This window comes from Ipomoea nil, unplaced genomic scaffold (genome assembly GCF_001879475.1).
Source record: "Ipomoea nil cultivar Tokyo-kokei standard unplaced genomic scaffold, Asagao_1.1 scaffold0813, whole genome shotgun sequence".
NCBI lineage: Eukaryota > Viridiplantae > Streptophyta > Magnoliopsida > Solanales > Convolvulaceae > Ipomoea > Ipomoea nil.
The window spans coordinates 1-26,015 of record NW_017617241.1 but is presented as its reverse complement, the minus strand read 5'-3'; the positions used below and the strand labels follow the sequence as shown (position 1 = coordinate 26,015).

Below are 26,015 nucleotides of genomic sequence, written 5' to 3'. Positions count from 1 at the left end.
TTAACGTCTATAGTCATTCAAATTAAAAATGATGTGAGTAGAGCGAAATGATATGTAAAAAATATAGTTAATACTTCAATGACCAAACTAACCGTAAAAAGATAAGAGTATTTTTTTTTTTTTTTTAATACAAGTTGATACTTTTTTTTTTTTTTTTTTTTTTTTGAAAATGTCACTTTGAGAATAACTAATAAACAAAATTTACGCCCCCAATTAATAAGAGTGGTATAACTCTAAAAGTTTTATTATTATTATTAGAAAAAATGATTAAATAAGCTCCTAAATTTTGTTTGAAATGTCAATTAAGTCCTTAAACTTTTAAAAGGTGTAAGTACACCATTTAACATGATATGTTGATGCAATGAAATTCTAGAACCCGTAAATGGCCTGCTATTACAGGTTATTTTAGTTCTCGGTATATCTCCGGCGACCACCAAATCGTCGTCAATCGCCATCTACCAAAGAAGGCGACCAGTTGGTTGCCTTCTCCGGCAGAAGGCGACCAATTGGTCGCCTTCCATTCAGAGAAGGCGAAAGGCGAGTTGGTCGCCTTATGCCGGAGAAGGCGACCGACGACAGTTCGGCCGTCGCCGGTTGCTGAATTTTCGCGCAAAGATATGTCGGGAATCGAAATGTCCTGTAATAGCAAGTAATTTAAAGATTTTTGGATCTAATTATCTCAATATAACATATTAAAAGATGTAATTGTATTTTTTAAAAATTAGAGACTTCATTGATTTTTCAGGTAAAATTTAGGACTTTATTTGACATTTTCCATTATTATTATTTTTTATAATTAACTACGGAGTAAAAATTAAATTGACTACGTGCTCAAGAATTAACAAAAAAAAAAAAAAAAAAGGAAGGTTGCCTTGGGCGCGGGCGGAAAAGATAGAGTTGGGCTCTGTACACTGTACTGTACTTCGTAATCCAAAATGATAGAGCTGGCTCTGCCGCAGTGGCACCACCACATGTCTCTATTCCCAGCAGCGCCGGCGCCGGCGGCCTCGCCGCCACGGGAATACAATTGTTTCTGTGCTTCGGTCCGTTACACTCGCTCTTCCTGCAATGCTTGTCTCCTCCAATTTAGCCCAAAAACTTGGAATTCAAACCGAGCAATCAATTTCAAACTTCACGCGACTGCTTCTCGCCAAACAAATCCGGAGCTCGAGCGCCTATTAGAAGATAAAGAAGTAGATGATTTTTATATCGGAGATAGAGCAACATCGAGGATAAGCTATGGGGAAGAAGAAGAAGAGGAGGATGACTCCGGTGTGGTGTTGTCTCTAACCGAGAAACCGGACCGGAACTTCGCAGTGCTTGATGAATATGAGCTCGAAGAGCTCGACTGTGCTTCCGATAACCCTAATCATAAGAGCGGTGAGTTCTTCACCTTCTGTATTCATACACTAGCACTGTTAAAACTTAAAGCACCATGGATAATGGATTATAGTATCCAGCTAGTCTAATTGACTCCGCAGAATGGTTAGTTTGATACTGAATTTGCAGGGTATGACTATGCTTTTTGCTTAATATAATAGAATTTGTTAGGAGATAAGTTGAAAATAGTGTTGTTTGTAATATAGGATATGTAGCTGTCCTTGGGAAGCCTAATGTGGGAAAAAGCACACTTTCGAACCAGATGGTTGGGCAGAAGCTCTCTATTGTCACAGATAAGCCTCAAACTACACGGCATCGCATTCTTGGTATATGTTCAGCTCCAGAATATCAGGTTTGTAGATATTTGTAACTACGTTGCTCATATTTATGCTGTTCTTTACATATATGCACTCTTCCAGTCTTCAATTCTATTTTGATTGACCTCACCCATGAAAAATTAGGGAGATGAACCATACACAATGCAACCTTTCTTGACATGTGCAATCTTTTTTCCGGATGCTTTTCAATTGAAATTGAGTCTCTTTGTGAATAAATGTGTGTCTTTGATGATTTTGAAGACTTCTGTTAGTTTAGTTCTTTCATGCTCATAATCAATTTGGTCAAAATATTTACAATTCCTTGTACCTTGGAGTCAGAGCTGTGGATTTGCTTGCAGATGATACTATATGATACCCCTGGTGTTATAGAGAAGAAAATGCACAAATTAGACACAATGATGATGAGGAATGTCCGCAATGCTGCTGTCAGTGCAGATTGTGTAGTAGTTGTTGTTGATGCATGTAGGGCTCCTGAAAAGGTATGCACCTTTGTTTGTATTTTGGCTAAAAACATCGTGTGTAGTACTTAAATTATCTGCTTTCTGTCTTTTAGATTGATGAAGTGCTGTATGAGGGTGTTGGAACACTAAAAGATAGATTACCAATATTGCTGGTTTTGAATAAGAAGGACCTGATCAAACCAGGTGAAATTGCAAAGAAACTTGAGGTATAAGCAATATTACCTCCATTATATTTTGCTGCCATTTTCTTGCTTGTTTCAAATGTTAATGCTTAGATACTCTCTTTTTTAGCCTGGAAAATTATGTATGACAATTGAAACACCTTATATCCTTTTGTGGAAATCCTAAATAGCAGGTGTAGTTACAAAAAGAAAATGCATGGCACTAGCTGGGAATATTAATTGTGGTCTTAAATCAGGATATGCAATTGCTGTTTGGAATATGCATCACTGTTTAAAGCCATCTTCTAGATAGAAATTAGAGTTCATTTGACATCATGTCAAGCCACATAACATGGTTATAAACTAAATATATGGCACTAACATGCAGAACTTGTGGAAAAGCAAATAGTATACTTTAGTTCTTTTCTGTGTCTCCTTGTTTTTAATAAGGTGTTGGTATACTTTTCGGGAAAGAGAACATTTGGTGTAATACCACTGATCAAGATTGGAAGTTCCCATGTGTTTCTAGGATGTTAAAATTTTCTCCTGCTGTATTAACATTTTCTCTTGCTTCCAGTGGTATGAGAAATTTACTGATGCTGATGAGGTCATTCCTGTCAGTGCCAAATATGGGCATGGAGTGGAAGATGTGAAAGATTGGATACTCTCTAAGCTTCCTCTTGGACCGGCTTATTATCCCAAGGTATGGCCGATTTCCTTCTTTCTTGAAAACAATTTTTTAATAATATCAGTGCTTTGCCAATTTCCTTTTTTATATTTCATACATTTTGAAAATGTAGAGTCTTATTGTTACCAGCTACATGAATTGCTGTAGAGCAACACAATTGCTTTGCACAGTGAGGAAATTTAATTACTAATCAAAATGATTGAGAGAATTGGAAGATATGAGAAGGAAAGTTAATAATGTAACAAAACAGCAGGTTTTACTCTGTAAAGTTTGAACTAGTGACTGATTTGCGTCATGTGTTTGCTGAATGGGTCCTGAAATTTTTGTTTCTCTACACAGTTTCAGAGTTCTATGTTTTGATAAATGTATCTGTTTTCTGAAAATAATCTGCAACACCTATCTATTTGGAGAAGTTCTAATTTGTTTCAATGATTTTGGTTGATCCTTACCTCTAGGACATTGCTAGTGAGCATCCAGAAAGATTTTTTGTTGCTGAAATTGTCAGAGAAAAGATCTTTATGCAATATCGGAATGAAATTCCTTATGCCTGTCAGGTAAAACAGTGCACAATTCTCAATTTTTTAAATATATATTTTATGAAATAATGTTAACACTTCATTCTGTTTTGTTGACTTTTCTTCTCCTGCAGGTTAATGTAGTTAGTTACAAAACTAGACCAAATGCAAAAGATTTTATACAAGTTGAAGTTATAGTGGAGAAGAACTCTCAAAAAGTCATCCTCATTGGAAAGGTAATGTTCATTAGTTACTCTTCTGTTAATTAACTTTACAACTGATTAATCTTCACCACAAAGTCAAATGTTTGAGCTGATTGATGGTTTGAATAGGGTAAATTTGGAGGTCAATTACTATACCTTAAGATTTTTGTTTGAATATTCTTGTGTTTCATTCCACAATTATATGGTGTTGGGTTTACAAATCCAGAATCCATAATATGACTTATAATTAATTTGGCCTATATGCACATACATACACTAATATCTAATTTGTGATTTAGTTCAGGAAGGGAAGGCCTTGAAGCTTCTTGCAACAGCTGCACGGCTTGATATAGAAGATTTCTTGCAAAAGAAAGTTTTTCTTGAGGTACAGTCTAATTAGAGGGATTCCTGCCAAAAAAAAAAAATAGTTTATTTGTACTGTGCAACAATTCATGTTAGTACATGCATCTTTTAGAAATAAAAGCACCGTAATGAATAACTGCTGAAAATTGGTTCCATAGTTGTAATATTGGAGAAAATAATCTCAGAACACTTTATCTTGAACAGGTAGAGGTGAAGGTTAAAGAGAATTGGAGGCAAAATGAGGGTCTCCTAAAGCACTATGGATATGGCGGACAAATTAAAGCCTTGTGATTAGATATTCTGTTTGAAAATTGATATGGAAAGAGGTGACAAATTCATAATGTGCAAAAGTTGATGCTCTGATGATCGGCTGATAGAAATGGTATTAAACAGAGAACTGCACACAGTTGGAAAACGGTTTCTTGCATGAACATTCTTGGCAAATGAATTATGTCAGGTGGTGTGTTATTAAATTTCCTACTCCAAGTTGTGTTTCTTTGTTGCCATGCCGATATGGAAGCTATTGCACAAGAGACATGCTACTGATGAGGGTTGTATATTTTTCACAAAAATGCAACACATGCATTCTACTTGTAAGTTCCTAAACCTGTTTCACTTGGCTTCAAAATGTTAACCTGATATCAATTAAAATTGCTACAATCAAGTGTTTGATATGTAAATATGAGAAGGATATCGGATAATGAGAAAAGATGTAGTACTGTAATTTAATTTTTGACAGAACTGAACTAATTGTTGATTCTCATTTGCTGCAGAAAATCATTTCAGCATCTGCTTCCCTGAATGACTCTTGTTGTGATGTTATATTTGGACAAGTAGCTGAGATAGATATATTATTATTATTATTATTATTATTATTATTATTATTATTATTATTATTATTGTTATTGTTATTGTTATTGTTATTGTTATTGTTATTGTTATTGTTATTATTTATTTATTTATTTATTTTAATCTTACTGTTACTTTCCCCTTGGATTGAAATTTGAAAGGAGTAATTGCAGTAACATTTCTTTTCCTTAACAAATGATGAAATTTGAAAGGAGTAATTGCAGTAACATTTCTTTTCCTTAACAAATGATATTTTGTTTGTCACAATGACTTTTGCTATCACACCGTTGGTGAAGTTCGATCATTTGTCATTGTTATTGTTATTGTTATTATTATTATTTATTTATTTTAATCTTACTGTTACTTTCCCCTTGGATTGAAATTTGAAAGGAGTAATTGCAGTAACATTTCTTTTCCTTAACAAATGATATTTTGTTTGTCACAATGACTTTTGCTATCACACCGTTGGTGAAGTTCGATCATTGGTCTTATGACAAATTTCATCTTTGTGACCAATTGAAAATGATAAATTTTATCTTTGTGACCAATTGAACTGCCTATGCGGGCTACAAATTACAAATTTGAATTTGTATAGTTAATACAATTTTTATGTCATCTCAAAATAAAAAGAATAATTCAAGGTTGATGATTAAGCAAGGTTGGGGATCAACACAAAATATCAATATTAAAATCTAAATTTGTATAGTTATTAATATTTTCTATTTTTTACAAAGAGGAGGTAAAATATGTAAACATATAGAATTTGTATAATTGGATATTTGACCAATGCATACGTAATAAACGTTCAGAAAACTAAGGTTACTACAGTGTTAGTGAATGATCAGCTGTTTCTACAGTCACTATGTCTATGTATCCAAATCCAACAAATACTGTTAGATTCTCAGAGTATTTGATTGCAGGAAAAATGTCATTGTTCATCAAGAACCCAGTATCGAACAACATATATGACAAAGCTGGAGCATAACCCGACAGCAGCAAGAACAACAATAATCCGAACCCAAAGGAAGGATATGAACGCCTTCAACACAATCGCATCCCATAACCACAACCAGACTACGGAGAAGCCTAACCCTATCGCTGCACCCACAAGCACTTGGTTGACCGTATGAAGCTTCTGTGAAATTCGTAGCCATGACTGCATAAATAGAAAACAGCCAAATATTATCACGTTTTCAGAAACATTGTAAGAGTACTATGCTACCTTAACTCGGGCTGCTAAGTAAGGTTACAGTTATTAACAAACGGTTTTGTTAGCTACTTTAGTATATTGATCAGAGTTTGATTAAAGTAACCGAAAGTTCTTAGACTAACCAGATCTTTTTTACTAGTCTATATATCTTAATAGGATAGATATCTAAACTTTAAAGCATGCAAAAGTTCCACATCAAACTGAGTAAAAGTTGCTATTGTGGACTTACAAAATAAGAACCAAGTGCAAAGATAAGCCCGGCAAGTGCTGCTGTGAGTCCATTCAGTCCAAACCATTGAACCACTGCAATCAATAACACGAAAAGAGTTATAACATGTTGAAACAGAATGGTAATCATTAGTGCAAAAAAATGGCAGGTCCTCTAAACACGGTAAGAAGACATGACAATTGATCTTAAATAAATTTTCTTTAAATAATGAGAAAAGTATTTGTGTATGGGATTTTATATACCACATATTTTTGGACAAATTATCACATGTTGGTCAACTAGAGTTCACATTTAAGATCTAGGCTACAAAAACGCTTGTATTCACAGCATCTTCACAAGATTGGCAGGAGAAAGTTACTTGAGACTATAGCGAATGTGACAATATAGAAGATTGATTGTGCATGTGAAGATGGCATTCCGGGATCTGATCGTGAGGTGGAACCGGGTCGTTTCTGGTTCAATATTCTCTTCAGGATGTGTGAAAGCGCAGAATTCAGAATAGAACCAATAGAAGCCCAAAGTGTCTGTGCATCATGTCTCCAGAGCAGGATTACACCAAAAACTACAGCAAAAAGCCATTTACTCTGCATTTCAAGTGTAATAAAGCTACGATAAGTTGTAAACTATAATCAATTCGTTTCCTAGAACTAAAAGAAAGTTGAGGAATTTGCACCGACAGATCCAGATTCCAGACATTTACTGATCCTCGGCATACAAGTATATATAGTATTATAGTCTAATGCCGGAAACCAAAACATAGCATTCCCAATTGTATCATGCAATCTTAATGTGCTCACTAGTAACCAAATGGGCATCTGTTAGGATCAAACGCTTACCACTACGCCAAAAAACACTATAGCTAGTAGACCGCCATCACATTTTCGAGAGGCAGGGTGCTGGACTTGGCCCTTCACCGGCCTCCGCCCAACAACATCCTAATATCAAAGCTTCCAATTCAAAATCCATCCTTTTGAAATGTGGAATTAGATCATTAACAGCTTAAAATCCATTCAAAAAAAAAACTATTCAACCCTTTCCATCATCCTAAGCTGCTTCCTTCAAGAAGATTAGCTTATGGAATTTAATCAAATATAGGTCCCTTTTAGTAAAGATTGCAATTATGATATATGATTGAGAATTCTGATTAATTAATGATAAACTCCAAGTTATTTATTAAACTAAAAACTGCTTATTAACCAGCAAAAAATTACAGTGTATTATCATCTCAATAATCTGATTAAATTAGGGTTACCAAACGGCCACGTAACTATTTACCCTCACCAAACTATCCTTAATCTCGCTAACACCACAACAAATGCATATAAGCTCGGCGGCGCTATCAAAATAAGCAATTTACTGGCGATACACACACAAAAGTCACAAATTCTCGAAACAAAATAGAATAAATTTTACCAACCAGCTTATTCAGGACGGCTTCGAGTCCAGAAACAGAAGCACCAACAAGTTTGGATGCATTGATGAAAGCTTCTTGCTCAAGCGATGGGGAAAATGGAACGTCCTCGTCATCATCATCATCATCCATTCTCGCTGCAACTGCGCCGCCGTTCATGGAGTTGGGTCTCCTCCGGGTTGTGGTATTCCGGCGCACAGATTTGGGCAGAGGAAAATCTAGTGTGAAGGCGGAGATTTTGATGGGGTTTCGAAGTGTGGCGTGGGAAAAACTTGTAAATGGCCGGATAGGAATAGACGCTGTCAATGACATTTTTCTTTGTAAAAAAAGGGAAAATTAAAAGTAAAAGTTGTGGATGAAGTTGAAGCCCACTAGCTGAAATGCTGAATTCTGAGAGGGCCTCAACTCAAGTATATGCTCTGTACACTGACTGAAGGTCAGTGAAGTTTGTGGGATCATTGCGGCAAATAAACATGTGGCGATTCAATTCTGCTTCGTAAAATTACACTTGATGCTTCAACAACTATTATATATTTACAAGGTACCCACTCAAGTGCCCAAGTGCCGATTAGTCGGCGTCTAGGCGCGATTTTTGCAACACTGATTAAGTGAACTATAAGAATATGTCATTTTAGATCATAGTATACAATGCAAAGTCGGTCCTGATCCACAGTCTAATTTGCGTTAAATCACTATGCTAGACTATTTCTAAGTCCCTAGAATCTTGTCTAAGAGTTGCTAAAGGAGGTAAATCACAAGTTGCCACGTTAATCCTCAAGTTTCCACCCATTGTCTAATCTATATATTTTTAAGTCAAATTGATATTAAATTTTATACAATAAGTATTACAATTTCTTTTATAAGTAACATTTCACATAAAAATATTACAATATTTATATTAGAATTACACTTTGTAAGTATCACAATTTCAGTTATAAGTATTACAATATTTATTATTAGTAACAATCATTTTATCCTAAATAGTATCACAATTTCACATGAAAATATTACTGATACAAAATATCTATTATAAATAACATTTTATTTATTTGAAATTCATATTAAATTTTATTTAATAAGTATATGATTTCCATCCTAACTCCTAACAAATAACTATTATAAATTTGACCGTCTCACTGATTATGATTTGTGAGACAATCTCATACAAGTGTGACTATAACAATAATAACAATAACAATAATAATAATAATAATAATAATAATAATAATAATAATAATAATAATAATAATAACAACAACAACAACAACAACAACAACAACAACTTAATTTGCTTTTTTTTTTTTTTTACAAAAATAGAAAATAAAAGTAAATTGGCATCCCCAAATTACAAGAATATGAATACTCTTAAAATTATCGTTTAGCACTTTTCATAAAGAGCTCATGAAAATCCAGATATTATGGCTGAATTAGATAAAGAATTAGGGTTTTGAGATAATAGATATGACTGTATGAATGGCCTTTACAAATATTCCTTGAGGTCTTTACACGCAATAAGATGGTAGAATTATTAGGGTTTTAAAACAAAAGTTGGCTCTTGGAATACATATATGATCACTTTCAGAAACCAGTGTTAAAAATTAATTGACAGAAATGGCTTGCCTTTTCTGATGATGAATTGATGATAATCTCTCTCCTCTTAACTTTTATAAATTATACTCACTACAGATTCTTTTCCACCTTATATATATATATATATATATATATATATATATATATATATAAAGCACATGAGAATGCTTGTTTTTGACCTTTTAACTTTTAAGTCTTCTTACTTTCTGCAGGATAATCTTGTTAAATTCATATTTTATTTTATTTTTAAAAATGGGAGACGATGATGGTAATATGTACAATTGTTGTGTATGTCTTATATGCTAGAGAGATTATAAATGTTAGAGTGTAATGGAGTGGAGTGACTAGTGAGTAGTGTTTCGTTTTCCTCATTGTCTTCGTTTATGTAGGGTGGGTTGGGGGTGTGGCCGTGTGGGAGCCCGTAGTATGGTTCAGGTACTTTTGTAAATGCACTATTAGGATTACATATAAATATGATGTTTGTATCATTGGTTTTTTTTTTATCATTAGAATTAATAAAAGAATATCTTCGCTTCCATGAACGTAGATACACGGTCAAACGACGTAAATCTTGTGTCTTCTTAGTCTTTCTATTTTTCATCTTGATTTATGTTTTCGATCTCTCAACAACAACTAATTAATAGGCTCAAACATAATTCCGAACAATAAATATCATACAAATTTCTTTAGATATCGAGACTAACAACTATAAATGGTAAAACTAAAAAAATCCCATTACAACTTTCTTCAAGTAGTGGAAATTGTATTTACTTCAATTCTCTGACATTTTTTCTAATATTTTCATTGCTTCGGTTTTTTATTCATCATTCTCTATTTTTCAAATATTAAAAAAAAAAGTAAAGAATTTGCTATTTTCTTTTCTCCAAAAAAATAAAAGGGGACTTAATTTCTCCATTTGATAAGTGCAGTGCACCCTAAAACTCTACCTAGTCATGTTTAAAAAAAAAAAAAAAAAAAGAATGAACAATCCAAATATAACAATTGTAGGTGATGAGTCCCTTATTTGTAGGTAGAAAGCTGAGAAGTACTGCTGTATGTGTCTTTACTTTTAAGGGTGTTGGACAGTGCCCTTAAAAAGAGGAGTTTTGACCATTAAGAATTGAAGCAGTAGTAGTCATGGACATATATAATAAATTTTGGTTGTGCCATTTTTTTGCACTATTCTAAATGGGACATGTATAGAGACAGGTTTTCCAAAAAGCCCTAATCAATGGTACTTGAATTGGAATCCTTTGGTAGGGGTCCAATTTGGGGGGCATCTATCTCACGCCATATGCCGCCACGAATTCGATAACCTCCATAGATTACCTACCTTGTTTTACATACATAAATTTTTAATTTTTTATGAAAAAATAAATAAAATAAACTTTCAAATTATTTTCAAAATTCAATGGCATTATATTATTAAATTAGAAAAAGCTCCATTTAAACTTATAGAAAAATATGGATTAGCTCGCACGGGCTTAGCTCACTGATTCAGTAGATAATATTTGAGGGAAGAAACTAAGGCTCGAACTTCGACAGCGACAGCGTGGAAATTATACCCAGGTAGAAATTATACCCAAAGTGGATAGATTTTCTTGTGCGCCCTATTTGAGCCAGTGAGTGAATGCTCTGTCGGGCCCTCCTCAATATATTACATGTAAGTTACATTAAGTTCATAGGACCCGGCTTGTCTCTAGAGTCACTACAAAGGAAAATTGTGAGATCCCTAACTCATTCAAACGCCTACTCAATTGGCTCATCAATTGATCACCTTAAAGTCTTGCTCTAACAATAGTATAGGGTTTGAGTCTCACCCGACTTCAATATATAGTAGTCTTTTTAAAATTATTTTGACAATGTACGTATAGTAATAATTAGAAACCATCAAATCTACTGTGGATCGATCTATTTGCAACCTATGCAGAAGTAGAGATAATCAAAAGTGTGTAGGGCTACAAAAGTTACAGCCATGCATGCATCACTTAAGCTAATTAGCAGCTAGCTAGCTAGCACAGGAAGAGAAGACAAAGCTAGAACACGTATATATGTCGTACAAATTGAGTATTATTATTTCTTGAAGTCAATAATTGAAAGAGTACTCACAATTACTATCCATGCATGCATCATTTCATTTAAGCTTAACGCTCCATCTCTCTCTCAACTTTGAAAACCTAGCTAAGAACATATGCACAGGCAGGCTTGGAATTGAAGATCGGAGTGGCAGAGTATATATATTATGATGTGAATTTTTGTCAATATTTTTTCGGTCAAGTTTATCATACATAGTCATTCTAATACAATTTACTTAATGTACACCTTTTGATAGTGTGACTTTTCGTTGCCACAAAAAAAAAATGAATATACAACCATGCCGGGATAGTTTAAGTGGTTGTCAAATTAAGGTTTAATCTTACTTCTAATGGCATGGTATAAATTCAAACTCTATTAGGAACCTAAGGATCGAGTCATTAAGAGACTTAGACCAATTAGTGGTAGTGAAGCTTTATTTTGCGTAGAGAAATGTATAGGCAACAATAAACTTAATTAGAATTACTTGGATAACTTGAGATTTACCTTTTTTCATAGGTTTTAGGGCGAATTTATAAGAGTCAGGATATATAATTTAGAGAAGTTGAAACTTGAGTTGTAATTATAAAAATATAATAATAATAATAATAATAATAATAATAATAATAATAATATATGTACAAGTCCATAGCCAATAAAGTAGGAATTTTATAGGGCATATGCATAATGCATCTATCCCCGACAATTTCTGATCTTGCACCATTTGTCGTCAACTCATCATAAATGTTCTTATTCAATTTCTAATTCTCATTTCGCATTAATTATTTAAGCAAGCAAAATCATAAATATTTTTCTAATGAGTAAAATTCCTGCTACATTCTTTTTATTTTATCGAAAAGAGAAAATACATTAAATGAAAATTCTGATTTAAAAAAAATAAAATAAAATAAAATACCGTGCCACAGCAACCAAAAAATAAAATAAAGAATACAAGATATAAGTAAAAAGTATGAGTAAAGCAATTCTTTCATTATGTAAGGCAACAAGTAGGATTCTAGTGCACTTTGAGTGAAACACGTCTTGTGAACCTAGTCATTAAAGAATCAAAGGAGTTAGCCGACCAACTCAAACTAGCAAAGTCAAAAGACATGACTCACAAGGAGTTTATAACTTGAAACCTTGTAGTTATTGAATCAATACATGATCAATTTAACTCCGATTGCCCTCTTGCCCCTGAAATCAACTATGTGATTATAATCATCAATGAATATGTATTTTAATTATATTTATATATGCATAATATCTGATATACTTAATTCAATTAAAAATTGACACAAAAACGTACGTACGTGGTTTTCAGAGCAGCTAGCGGCGTGCCGACCAGATTTCTCGACTGCTGCAATTCAGTAAACCGTAAACTGCCCTCCGTCGACTTGGAAAAGGGGCTTGCTTCCCATCCATATATATATATATATATATATATAGTTATAGTTATAGTACATATACTCTTAAATTATTAATCTTTTCTGGACAACTAAAGTTTGAATGCCGTACATATACTAAGCTATCAATCTTTTCTGTAGTTTGATGGGACTGAAATTATTAACTGTTATATATACTTATGAAATTGTTTGAATACTATAGGATGGGGACTATTATGTTGCTGCTGAGATTCTCGGGTTAGATTTTGAGGATGGTTGGTACTACTTATCATGCCTGAAACTTGGATGTAATAAGAAGCTTAAAGAACAGGAAGGGACACTTTTCTGTACTAAGTGTAAGAAGAATTGTATGATGGGTCAAGTTAGGTACAAAGTTGTTGTTATTGCTCTTGACAAGTTTGGAGATGCTCCAATGTTGCTTTGGGATAGGGAAGTTACAGAGCTTGTGGGTATTCCTGCCTCTATTTTGTATGCAAAATACAAGGAGGTAAATTCTTATTACCTAATGTCTGCATTTTTTGGCCTAAACTGTTTACATTATCTGTTCTTAACTTGGTTATTTGTTCACTATCTAAACAGCTTGATGTTGAAGTGCCCCCTGAATTGGATGCTATAGTTGGTATGAAGATGCTGTTTAAGATCAACTTCAAACTTGCCCAAAAGATGGTCCCAATTACCCATTCAATGTTGTTAGGGTTGTAAGGGATGAGCACTTGCTTAAGACGTATGCTGACAGATTTGTGGAGCATGAAGAGCAAGACTTAATGTCAAGGATGATTGATGAGGAAACTAACACTGATGCAGTTTCTGGAGTAAGAATTTCTAACACTAAATTTTGAGATTTTTTATTTTTTTGGTTACTAATAGTGTTGTCTGCTTTTCTTTCTAATAGGAAGATTCGATTGGGGTTGAAGTGAACAGTCCTGCGACTGTCGAGCGCTCGCAAAAGGAAGGAGAAGACAATGCAGAAAATGTTGGTGCTATTAAAAGGTCACTTTTGGATGAGTTTTCATCATCCAAAAGTAGGAAGAAGTTGAATGACTCAGAAATCAAAAAGGAAAAGATGTAATTGAGATTGATGGTTGAAAGAGATTGTTGATAGCCGGACACTATCCAGACATTTTTTTTTTTGTTTTTCCTAATACTGTGGTGTGACAATTTTTTATTTTCAGTTTTATGGATGGTTTATAACTTTTATCTAATGCTTTTAGTAATTTCCTAACTGTTTAGTACAATAAATTGGTGTATGTACTGCTATTCGAACCTGTTTTGGAGTTTTTCTATTTTTCCTTTCAGGTTTTTCAGAAAAAGGATGAAAGGTGTCCAAGTTGCAGCAAAGATGTTAGGGTTTAGGGTTTTAGAAGGCAAACAGGATGGAAATACTTTGGTAAGCAATTTAGAGTTTGAAGTTGTGTTTTTCATATGTTCTTATTGCCAACTCTAAGACTTTATATCTAAATATGTTGTGCCTGTTTTGCAGCAAACATGCTAGGTGGCCAAGTTTTTAGAAGGCAAACAGGATTGAAATAGTTTGGCAAGCAAAGTCGGTTTTAGGGGTCCACAGGATGTAAATAGTTTGCCAAGCAATTTAGACTTTGAAGTTGTGTTCTTTGTATGTTCCTATTCCCAATTCTAAGACTTTATATCTAAAATATAAAGTGCGTATAAAATAGATTTTGTTTCAATTACCTATTTGCACAATCAGCTTGACTGTGTATGCAATTCTAAAACTTTACATGTAAATGTACTGTTCTTAAAAAAGGGTGTTAGTTGCAATTACCTATTTGCACAATCTTCCTTTACTCCGTTTGCAGCTATCCAAACAACTGCTCTTCAAGCTGGAATCCATCAATGTGTTCTAGCACATTTAAATAGATATCAGATAAAAGCAACTAAAAGAAGAATTTTGTCAAGTCATTTAGGTCATGTAAAAAAAGGGTGTTAGTTCCAATTACCTATTTGCACAATCTTCCTTTACTCTGTTTGCATCTATCCAAACAACTGATGTTCAAGCTGGAATCCATCAATGTTTTCTACCACATTTAGAAAGAAATCAGATAAAAGCAACTAAAAGAAGAATTTTGTAAGTCATTTACATTACTGTTTTATGTAGATATAAAACAAACATTCTACTTTAAACGGAAAAATGTTTTTATCCTACACAAATCTGACTTTTATAGTAATATAAAATCCAATAATTTAAAAAAGTCCAGATGTCAAATACAATAGAAATACAAATTGATTAACACTGTCAATACTTGAGGACCATTTGTGACACAAAGACATTTTTCAACGTGTCTATTATTAATAAAATAAATTTGTTTCTGCCAATAAAAAACAATTAAATAATCTCCTTATACATAGAAGAACATTATACCAGTTTTAAGCAAATAGTAAAAAAAAAAAAAAAGGAATTTATATTACTGTTTTGACAAAAAAAAAATGAGAATCTGCTTTTAAAAAAGAGTTTATCATGCAAAAAAAAAATCACTTATAGATGAACCAAGTCTAAAATACTGCATCAAAAACAAGATGTCAAAGACAATACAATTATTAATAAAATAAAGGAATTTGGTCGATAGTCGAGCACCATTTCCCGAACAAGGACATTTTACTGAATGTGTCTAATATTTACAAAATAAAGTTAGTGCTTGCAATATAACACAGTGAAAGAATATTATGATATATACAGAATAGTTATACCAGTTTTGACCAAAGAGAAAAAAAAAAAAGCTATTACCATTACTTTGCTAACATTACTCAATTCTATACTTATATAGAACCAAACAATGCACCCAAATTAAAGGCCAGTGATGGAACAATATTGCCTTACAAATTAAAGTGAACAAACTTACAAACTATGCAAGTATATCCATACAAACTAATCTAACTACAGCCAAGTAGAGAGGAAGTCTTAACCTATTTCGTTGTATGACCCTATTGCTTTTAGTGGTCTTTGATTGATTGTTTTTTTTATGACAGCTGCTCTTCAATTTCTTCGAAGCTTGATGATTTCATTCTAATAAGAATAACAACAAAAAATATTGTTAGAATTTGTGTTCAGGATATTTAATAAGAGGAAAAGCATACACTCGCATAAAGTGAACAAAGTTACAAACTATGCAAGTATATGCATACAAACTAATCTAAAGACAGCCAAATAAAGATAAAGTGTTAACCTATTTGCTTATATGACCATAATGCTTTTAGTGGTCTTTGATTGCTTTTTTCTTTTCTGGGACCCATTCTTCAATGTCTCCATAGCTTGGATTATTCCATTCTTAAAAAAATACCCAAAAAAATTAAAATGGTTAGAATGTGTTCATAATAATCATTAAGTACAATCAAATAATCCATGTATGTGTTCAATGTTCTTAGAACAGTCTTACAAACTGTGCAACTATAACAGTGCAAAGTCATCTAATGTAACACCAATCAAGATATAGTCTTAACTTATTTTATGATGTGGCCGTGGTGATTATTTTCTGCTTGCTGCTCTTCAATTGCTCTAAAAAGAATGAAAAAAAAGTTAGACTTTCTGTCAAGAATAAATAATACCAACACATACATTGAATAAATTGTCCGGCACATTTAGAAAGAAATTACATAACAGCATTACAATTCAAGATTGGTAAATTAAATAACATTAGTGTGTTAACTAAAAAAAAGAAAATATACTTTTATTTGAAGAATAATGTCAGCCACTGCCATAAGAGAAAAATGAATAGTTCTAGAACCAGTGAGTAATTGGGTGTGTGTTCCATGTTCTTACAAATCAGCTAAAGAAATTGGATCAGTGGGAAATATTGGCCTGTTAAGTATTACTTAATCATTCTTAGGAAAAGAAACACATTTCCTAAACATTAAATACAATTGATGGGCTGCTATCATTACTATTAAGAGAAAACTCTTCAGTTCCAATCCTATTTTCAAAATCCAGGCAAAAGTAAAATAAAGTACAATGAAGCCATATGATCAGCTTTGCCCCATCTAACTACCAACACAGTTCTCCAGTTTCAGACCAAAGGTAAAGACACAAATCACATCTACATTTTCAAGTAAACACAATAGACAGAGCAATGAGGAAAATCACTAAATCAACAATTTTAGGCATCAAAAGGAAACCAAGTGATGAAAATAAAGGTAAGTTCGAAACTTATCTTTTTCAGACTTCGAATTAAGCTTCATTGTAGCATCCTCTTCATCTGCGGTTCTGTTTATGCTCTCTATCTCCTCAAAAAATTCCAGTATGTTCATAAAAAACAACATGATAAAGTCGAAAACAGGTTAGGGTTTGTGTGAATAATAATATAGCTATACCATTTTGAAAATAACTGTTAAACAGTTAAGAGTACTTTCTCTTTGGTGTTTTTAGAGCAACATTACAAAAAATACGATTTAGAACCCTAATGGCTATGAAGAGGACAAATCTGAAATCAAAAAAATTCAGCTATGATTGTTGATATGCATGCATAGATCAAGAAACGTAGATCAAATTTAGAACAAACAACAACGAAAAGTAGGAAACCTAAACAAATTTAGTGTAGATTGACAAATTAATAATCTTAGAATTGGAGAATTACCTTCACTGAAACGCGATTGCCACGATTTACCGTTGTTGAACACTAAGATCTTTCACAGAAAGGAAAGATCGGGATTGTGTACTGCTAATCGGATCGATGCTAAGCGAGACCCGACTCCAATTTCGCCGGGAAAAATGTTCAATAAGAACAGTTGAATCGGAGATTAGGACTTAGGACTGATCTAGATTTAGGCTTGACAGAGAAAGATAGTAAGATCGTAGGGATAGGTGAAGAACAGATCTCCGATTCAGACATGAAAGCAAGGAGAGCTCAAGAAAAGGAAAAGGGTAGACCCTTCTTCCTCTTCTCTCGAAATTCCGACAGAATAAACAATAATATTGGATATATTATTGTATATATATATATATATATATATATATATATATATATATATATATATTATATGCGGAAAATTATATATATACCGAAAATAATATATTTAAAGAGTTTAAAGATATAAAATAATAAATAAATATATAGATATGTATATAGTTGTTTATTTATTTATTTAATTTTTAATTGTTATGTGTAATTAATTAGATATATAATCTTAACAATTGTAATGGTATTTATTGTGGACAATGTTATACTTAAGATTTTGTCAAATAAAATTAGTGTTACTATATAGCCATTACCATTTCAGGTTATATATATTTCACAATTAGATTATCCGTAAGGTGTGTTTAGTGGCACACCACTAATTTGTAAATAATTGTGCGGTAAATTTTTAACAATTTGAAATTAAGTATGTACTGTTAGTTGTATTATGTGTAATTCATTTTTATGATTTTTAGTTATTTGGATTATTATTAAATTTAATGTTGTATTTTAATTCGCAGAAAATGAATTGGGCAACTCATTATCAAGGAATAATTCTGATCAAGGAAAACAACAGTCTCCGACAAGAAATCCTGCCCGCATTCCTCTTGGAGGGGGTTTGTCTCAAAACATCACACCCTTGAGTAACGTGACTAACGGTAAATCCACTAAGTTCAATTGATATAGCATCGTTGTGAATTTATAAAACCTTTTTATAAGTCTACTTATTATGTAAGTCTTATTTAAAACAATTACAATTTACAATCATAAGCTAGCGTAATGAATAGCATTGTGTGATTAATTTAAAAAATGTTAACTGTTCTACTTACTGTTGTTTTTATCCTCTTTTAATTTTTTTTTTTCATACAGCAAATAGTTTTTTCAAATCATCATTAATGAATAATGCTGGTCAAGGTAAGGAGCAACATACGCCAAATCATCCTGCCAAAAATCCTTTGGGATGTTGTTTCTCTCCAGATATCACACCATTCAGTACCATCAGTAATGGTAAATCCCAATATATGAATTGATATACATTCATTGTTAATTTAAATATCCTTATATTATTAATTGTTCGAAGCTGTTTGTAAAATTAAATAGTATAATTATAATGTAATTCATGTTTAATATCAATTTGTAATTAATTGATTAGGTGTAATTAATTGATTACATTTTACTTAATCATATATAGTTTTACATTGCTATTGTATTTAAGTTAGAATGTGGATCATTGTGTACATAATTCTATTCGTTTACGTATTAAAGTTGTGCAATTGAATTTTTTTTTTTTTTTTTTGTGATGTGTATTGAATTGTTTCGAGTTATAATTATTGGAATTAATTCTTAAGTTAATGGTATATTTTAAATCACATCAAATCATTTCGGTTACTCATCTTTTATGAATAATGCTGCTCAAGATCAAGACCAACGTACGACAGCTAATCCTTACACAATTCCCCACCGAGGATGTTTCTCTGAATATATCACACCATCGAGTAACATCACTACCGGTAAATGGCCGGTGTTGAATTGCTATACAATCATTGTGAATTTAATTATAATGTAACTCATGGTACATATAAGTATGTGTGGAATTGTAATCTCACTATTTTTTGCCTTATATATGATTTATTTTTTAAAAATAAATTTTTAATTTTTTGTTGAAATAGTTAAATTTGTTTTGATATGTGTAATTAATTAAATAGATTTTAGTTAGTGAGTTACACTCTTTTCTCTTTTATTTCTATTTATTTATAGTGCACATATTATTGTGGACCATGGTCTACCATGTGATTTTTCCACTAAAATATAATAATGTTTTTACAGTTACATTACTATTTCATATTCTAGGTTAGCATAAACTATAATGTTACGTGTATTTAAATTTTTTTTTTTGAATGCTACTAGCTCTATTACATTATAGTATCTGTTCATATACTTTCTCAACCTACTGAAACACAAAGAGCTAATAACGCCTCCACTGAGACTCGAACTCACAATCTTCCAAATGAAAGTCCAATCCAGATACCATTGGACCACATAGTCCTGGTACGTGTATTTAATTTATAATAGTAAGAATTCTATCCTTTTTATATATTCATTGTTAATTTAAATATCGTTATACTGTTATTTGTTCGAAGCTTTTTGTAAAATTAAATGGTATAATTATAATGTAATTCATGTTTAATATCAATTTGTAATTAATTGATTAGATGTAATTAATTGATTACATTGTACTTAGTCATATATAGTTTTTGTCGTGCTTGAATTGTATTTAAGTTAGAATGTGGACCATCGTCTACATAATTATATTCAATTACGTATTAAAGTTGTGCAAGTGATTTTTTATTTGGTTATGTGTACTGAATTGTTTCGAGTTATAATTATTGGAATTAGTTCTTAATTTGATGGTATATTTTAAATCACAGCAAATCATTTCGGTGGCTCATCTTGTACGAATAATACTGCTCAAGATCAAGACCAACGTACGACAGCTAATCCTTACACAAATCCCCAGCGAGGATGTTTCTCTGAATATATCACACCATTGAGTAACATCACTACCGGTAAATGCACTAATCTGAATTGCTATAGACTCATTGTGAATTTAATTATAATGTAACTCATGATACATATAAGTATGTGTGGATTTTTGGGTGATATATGATTTATTTTGGAATCTCAATTTCTAATTTTTTGTTAAAATAGTTTCATTTGTTTTGATATGTGTAATTAATTCCATAGATTCTACTTAGTGAAATACACTTTTTTCTCTTTTATTTCTATTAATGTTGAACATATTATTGTGGACCGTGGTCTACCATGTGATTTTTCCACTAAAATATAATAATACTTATACAGTTAAATTACTATTTCATATTCTAGGTTACCATAAGTTATAATGTTAGGTGTATTTAATTTATATTATTAAGAATTCTTTCCTTTTTATGTTACTACGTGCTACAAAATTATTTTTTTTACAGTACCATAAAATGTAGTGGTTTCAATTTTTGGTCACTTTAAATATTGTTATTCTTTAAATTGGGCTAATATTATGTATGTGTACAGTACGGCAATCCAATACACAAATAGGAGATGAATTTGCAATTCGTAAACCATTAGATAAATATGCAATTGTCGAAGACCAGGTAACAACCAGAGACTTGCTACCTGCCTTTGAAGATGAAAGTAACAATGCGGTGAGCGATGTCTCAAATCAGAACATAGCTGGTACTAAAATACTACCCTCTGGTGTTTCAAACAAATATAAGTAAAGTACATATGGTCAGTCTTTCAATATTAAAAATAATTTTTAAATGTTTTTTAATTTCAGATGCAAATTTATCGGGTGACGCTGTACGGCAGACCTCGGGAATTGGGACATCCTCTGGTCCACAAAATGGTGTGTATGTTTGTTTGTTTTATATATACAGCAAATATAAATTAGTAGTTAAATTTGTATATATTTGGTTTCAGGTCAATACTGCGATTTTGGCGATGCAACAAATTAGTGCGTACATTGTGGGGCTATGTTTTGGTTTGAAGAAAGGAAGAAGAATTTGTCAACAAAAGCATCGCCACTGTTTATGTTGTGTTGCAACAATGGGAAGATCAAATTGCCGGATAATAAGTTGCCACCAAAAGGTATATTTGATCTCTTTTTCGGCAATGACGAATTATCAAAAGAATTTTTACACAACATTAGGACCTACAACAACATGTTCTGTTTCACATCCATGGGTGGAAAAATTGACAAGAACGTGAACAAGGGTGGAGCACCTCCAATTTTTCGATTAAGTGGTCAAAACTACCACCTAATGGGCACTTTACTTCCAGAACAAGGCAAAGAACCTCATTTTGCCCAGTTATACATATACGACACGGCAAATGAAAGGAACAACCGTATAAATGCTGTGAGGTAAAGAAGTTTCCGTAATTACACATTTGAATACTATTTTTTATCTAAATAAATATCAATTCCAAGTATATGTTGTTGTAGGGGTATTGGTGACCAAGATGACATTCATGTAGAAATAGTGAATGTCATCCAGAAAGACCTGGATGAAAATAATGTCTTGGTTAAGTCTTTTCGCATGGCTATGTCTGAGTTGGATATTAATCCATGCGCCGAAGTAAAAATAAAGTTGTTGGGAAAACGAACTAGAGATGCTAGGACATATAATGTGCCTCAAGTGTCTGAAGTAGCAGCTTTAATCGTTGGCGATCTGGATACCAGTATTGAAGAGCGTGATATTATTGTTCAATCGAAGGGTGGCCAACTACAGAGGATTACTGAATTAAATCCTTCATACTTACCACTGCAATACCCTATTCTGTTTCCATATGGCGAAGATGGTTATCGGGAGGACATTGCATTCGCCGACGTAGTCGGCAGGCGCTCTTCTGGTGGTAGACAAAGGATTAGCCCCAGGGAGTTTTTTTGCTACCGCATACAATCTAGACAGTCAGCTCCAAGTACCATATTATTTGCAAAGCGGTTGTTCCAACAATTCGTTGTAGATGGCTACACAATGGTTGAGTCTGGAAGGCTAATTTATATAAGGACACACCAAAAAAGCCTAAGGTGTGAGAGTTACAGTGGATTAACTGATGCTTTGACGAGGGGTGATTTAAGCCCTGCAGCCCAAGGTCGTAGAATAATACTACCTTCGAGTTTTACTGGTGGTGCTAGATATATGATACAAAACTACCAAGATGCAATGGCAATATGTAGATGGATTGGATACCCAGATTTATTTATAACCTTTACATGCAATCCGAAGTGGCCTGAGGTGCAACGCTTTTTAAAAGATCAAAGGTTGAAGCCAGAAGACCGGCCGGACATAATTTGCCGCTTATTTAAGATTAAGTTGGATGCTTTGATAGGCTGATTGTCGAAAGAATCAACTATTTGGCCCTGTTGCCGGAGGTAATATTTTGTTATTTTATTTTAAATCAATTAATCTAAATAAATTTTATGTAATTGCTTAACCTTATTATGTTTATTTGTATGTTGTTACAGTCATATATACAATTGAGTTTCAAAAGCGAGGTCTTCCGCATGCTCATATATTGCTTTTTCTGGAGAAAAGTAAAGAAGTTAGGCAAGTTCTCACTCTAGACAACATAATTTCAGCAGAGATTCCCGATGAAAAGAAAGAGGCTGAGTATTACCAGACGGTAGAGGAATTTATGATGCATGGTCCATGTGGAAAAGCCAGGACAAATTCTCCTTGCATGGTAAATGCACGATGCTCTAAACATTTTCCTAAGAGATTTGTTGATAGTTCTACGTTTGATGACGATGGTTACCCGGTATATAGAAGGAGAGACAATGGCAGTGTAGTTACAAAGAACGGGATCGCCTTGGACAACAGGTATGTGGTACCGCACAATAGATATTTATTGCTCAAGTACAAGGCTCATATAAATGTCTAGTGGTGCAACCAATCAAGGTCAATAAAGTACCTGTTCAAGTATGTTAACAAGGGTCATGATCGAGTAACAGCCGAATTTTACAAAACAGGCAATGATGACGAGAATGGCAAAGCAGTAGATGAGATAAATATGTACTATGACTGTAGGTACATATCCCCGTGTGAAGCTGTCTGGCGTCTATTTGGTTTTGATATACAACTTCGTGCGCCTTCGGTAGAGAGGTTAAGCTTTCACCTTCCTAATCAACAGAGTGTGATATTTGCAGATGATGATGCAGTTGAGAACATTGTGAATAGACCTACGATAGCACAGAGCATGTTCTTAGAATGGTTCGAAGCTAATAAAACATACCCCAATGCCAGAGAGCTTACTTATGTTGAGATGCCAACAAGATTCGTTTGGAAGAAAAACCTTAGAAAATGGCAGCCACGAAAGAAAGGGTTCTCCATAGGATGTATATTCTATGTCCCTCCAGCTACTGGTGAAATCTTCTATTTGAGGTGTTTGTTTGAACAAAGTACGCGGCCCTAAAAGTTACGAAAGATATTAGGACTGTAAATGGAGTCCAATATGACTCATTTCGAGATGCGTGTTATGCAAGGGGTTTAGTTGATGATGACAACGAATATGTTGATGCAATAGATGAAGCCAGTAGTTGGGCGTCAGCTGATCAATTGAGGAGATTGTTCGTGACATTACTAATGAGCAGTTGCATGGGGAAACCGGAAATAGTTTGGCATGCCGTTTGGCAACATCTATCAGACGATGCCCAATACAAAATCCGTTCACAACTGCAGAACAGAGGTAATCGTACATTTTTTTTAAGAGTATTAAGTCAAGTTTAAAGTATTTTGGTTATAACAACAAATTTTTATATATTTTTATGCAGATTTTGTGTTGACCGATTCCCACAAAATGAACTTTGCTTTAGTTCAGATTGAGAACCTATTATCTAATCATGGTAAGAGTTTGAAGGACTATCCTGAGATGCCAACGGCCAATTTTGGTGCGTTCCATATTATTGCAAATAGGTTGATTCAAGAAGAATTAGCATACGATCGTGGGGAACAGGAGAAAGAGAGAATTGGTAAGGCAGTTAACAGACGAACAAAAGGCAATATACAATGAAGTTTTAACTGACGTGGATCGCCAGGAAGGTGGGTTATTCTTCGTTTCGGGTTATGGAGGGACAGGTAAGACTTTCTTGTGGCGAGCACTTTCTTCCGCATTAAGGTCTAAGAGTCAAATAGTTTTAAATGTTGCTTCTAGCGGCATAGCTTCGCTGTTATTACCTGGTGGCCGTACGGCACATTCCCGTATACCGATATCTGTTAATGAAGATTCCACATGCAACGGAACGGCAGTGAACTGGCGGAACTTCTTGTGCAAACAAAGATGATAATATGGGACGAAGCCCCAATGATGCATAAATTCTGCTTTGAAGCATTGGATCGAACTTTGCGGGATTTGATGCGGTTAGTAAATCCAAGGAGTTCTGATATGACATTCGGTGGTAAAAGTTGTTCTGGGTGGCGATTTCAGGCAAATTCTACCAGTCATTCCAAAGGGTACTAGACCGGATATAGTTCGAGCGAGCATTAGCTCATCCTATCTATGGCAATCCTGTAAAGTCCTGAGGCTAACTAAGAATCTACGCTTGAAAACTGTTGAATCTATATCCGAGTGCAAGGAGATCGAGGAATTTGCAAAATGGATAGCTAATATAGGTGACGGAATTATTGGGTGTCAACTTGAGGGGGAATCAGAGATTACTATTCCAGAAGATTTGTTGTTAAAGTGTGAAGATGACCCTATTGCTACAATCGTTGATAGCACTTTCCCCAATTTCCGAATGGGAATTGCCGATTTGTCATATCTTAATCATAGTGCAATTTTAGCTCCAACATTGGATGTGGTAGATGCCGTTAACCAATACATGAATGACCATAATCCTTCTGAGGGTAAGACATACCTGAGTTGTGATTCTGTGTGTAAGTCAGATGCCAATGTGGACATGTTAGCGGATTTGCACACTCCGGAATTCCTGAATGCCTTGAGATGTTCTGGAGTACCAAATCATGCTTTGACATTGAAAGTTGGATCACCTGTTATGCTGTTGAGAAATATTGATCACACATTAGGATTATGCAACGGTACAAGGTTGATTGTTACAAGGTTGGGTGACATGTGTTGGAAGGCCAAATCATGTGCGGTACAAATGCAGGAACTAGAGTATTGATTCCTAGAATGTCTCTTACACCGTCAGATACCAAATTGCCTTTCAAATTTCAACGAAAGCAATTTCCCTTGATGCTATCCTATGCTATGACAATCAACAAAAGTCAAGGACAAACGCTTGCTAAAGTTGGTTGTTGTTGAAAAAACCGGTCTTTAACCATGGACAACTATACGTAGCTGTTTCAAGAGTTAGTAACCCCAGGGGTTTGAAAATTTTGATTTGCGGTGAAAGTGTACCATATCTTAGTAAGACTAAAAATGTTGTGTACAAAGAAGTTTTCAATAATGTATAATAACAATTAACAATTTCTTTCAATAATACGTTTCTTATTATGTTTCTTATTCTTATTATATTATACCTCATACTGTTATGTACTATATAGGTAGAGTCCCTTAATGTATAATAAAATTACTATTTTCATCAATGTCTAATAAAATCACAACTTTTCATTTCACACTGTATTCAGATAATAACTATATTCTATACTGTATATATATCATACTATTAGGCATTCAAACTATATATTGGTTTCATCTAATTATATTATACTGTATATATATCA

The 26,015-nt window shown here is 33.3% G+C and overlaps 2 protein-coding genes, 1 long non-coding RNA gene and 1 pseudogene across 5 annotated transcripts; 2 read left to right on the top strand and 2 right to left on the bottom strand.

Annotated features, from left to right (window-relative positions):
* The first annotated feature begins 864 nt into the window (after positions 1 to 864).
* On the top strand, positions 865 to 4,983 carry LOC109178296 (GTPase Era). 3 transcript variants are annotated; one of them, XR_002053693.1, is made up of 10 exons: positions 866 to 1,380; positions 1,587 to 1,732; positions 2,057 to 2,197; positions 2,272 to 2,385; positions 2,918 to 3,043; positions 3,484 to 3,582; positions 3,678 to 3,779; positions 4,051 to 4,131; positions 4,314 to 4,702; positions 4,883 to 4,983. XR_002053693.1 is itself a non-coding variant. In XM_019327920.1 (9 exons), exons 1-9 carry the CDS (start codon positions 936 to 938, stop codon positions 4,398 to 4,400), a joined length of 1,341 nt encoding a protein of 446 aa, XP_019183465.1. In that variant the 5' UTR covers positions 866 to 935; the 3' UTR covers positions 4,401 to 4,855. The 3 variants fall into 3 exon arrangements, 1 of the variants encoding a protein (XP_019183465.1); XR_002053694.1 differs by lacking the exon at positions 4,883 to 4,983 and having other exon boundaries at positions 865 to 1,380; positions 4,046 to 4,131; positions 4,314 to 4,855; XM_019327920.1 differs by lacking the exon at positions 4,883 to 4,983 and having other exon boundaries at positions 4,314 to 4,855.
* Positions 4,984 to 5,698: 715 nt separating this feature from the next.
* LOC109178297 (lipid phosphate phosphatase epsilon 1, chloroplastic-like) lies at positions 5,699 to 8,237 on the bottom strand. Its single transcript, XM_019327921.1, has 4 exons — positions 7,815 to 8,237; positions 6,756 to 6,981; positions 6,398 to 6,471; positions 5,699 to 6,114 (listed from the first exon to the last, which is right to left on the bottom strand). Exons 1-4 carry the CDS (start codon positions 8,118 to 8,120, stop codon positions 5,887 to 5,889), a joined length of 834 nt encoding a protein of 277 aa, XP_019183466.1. The 5' UTR covers positions 8,121 to 8,237; the 3' UTR covers positions 5,699 to 5,886.
* Positions 8,238 to 14,664: 6,427 nt separating this feature from the next.
* LOC109178144 lies at positions 14,665 to 16,238 on the bottom strand. Its single transcript, XR_002053665.1, has 4 exons — positions 16,054 to 16,238; positions 15,794 to 15,893; positions 14,830 to 14,907; positions 14,665 to 14,732 (listed from the first exon to the last, which is right to left on the bottom strand). It is a non-coding gene; the product is annotated as an uncharacterized LOC109178144 (long non-coding RNA).
* A 715-nt stretch (positions 16,239 to 16,953) lies between these two features.
* Positions 16,954 to 25,578, top strand: LOC109178026 (annotated as a pseudogene).
* The last annotated feature ends 437 nt before the right edge of the window (positions 25,579 to 26,015 follow it).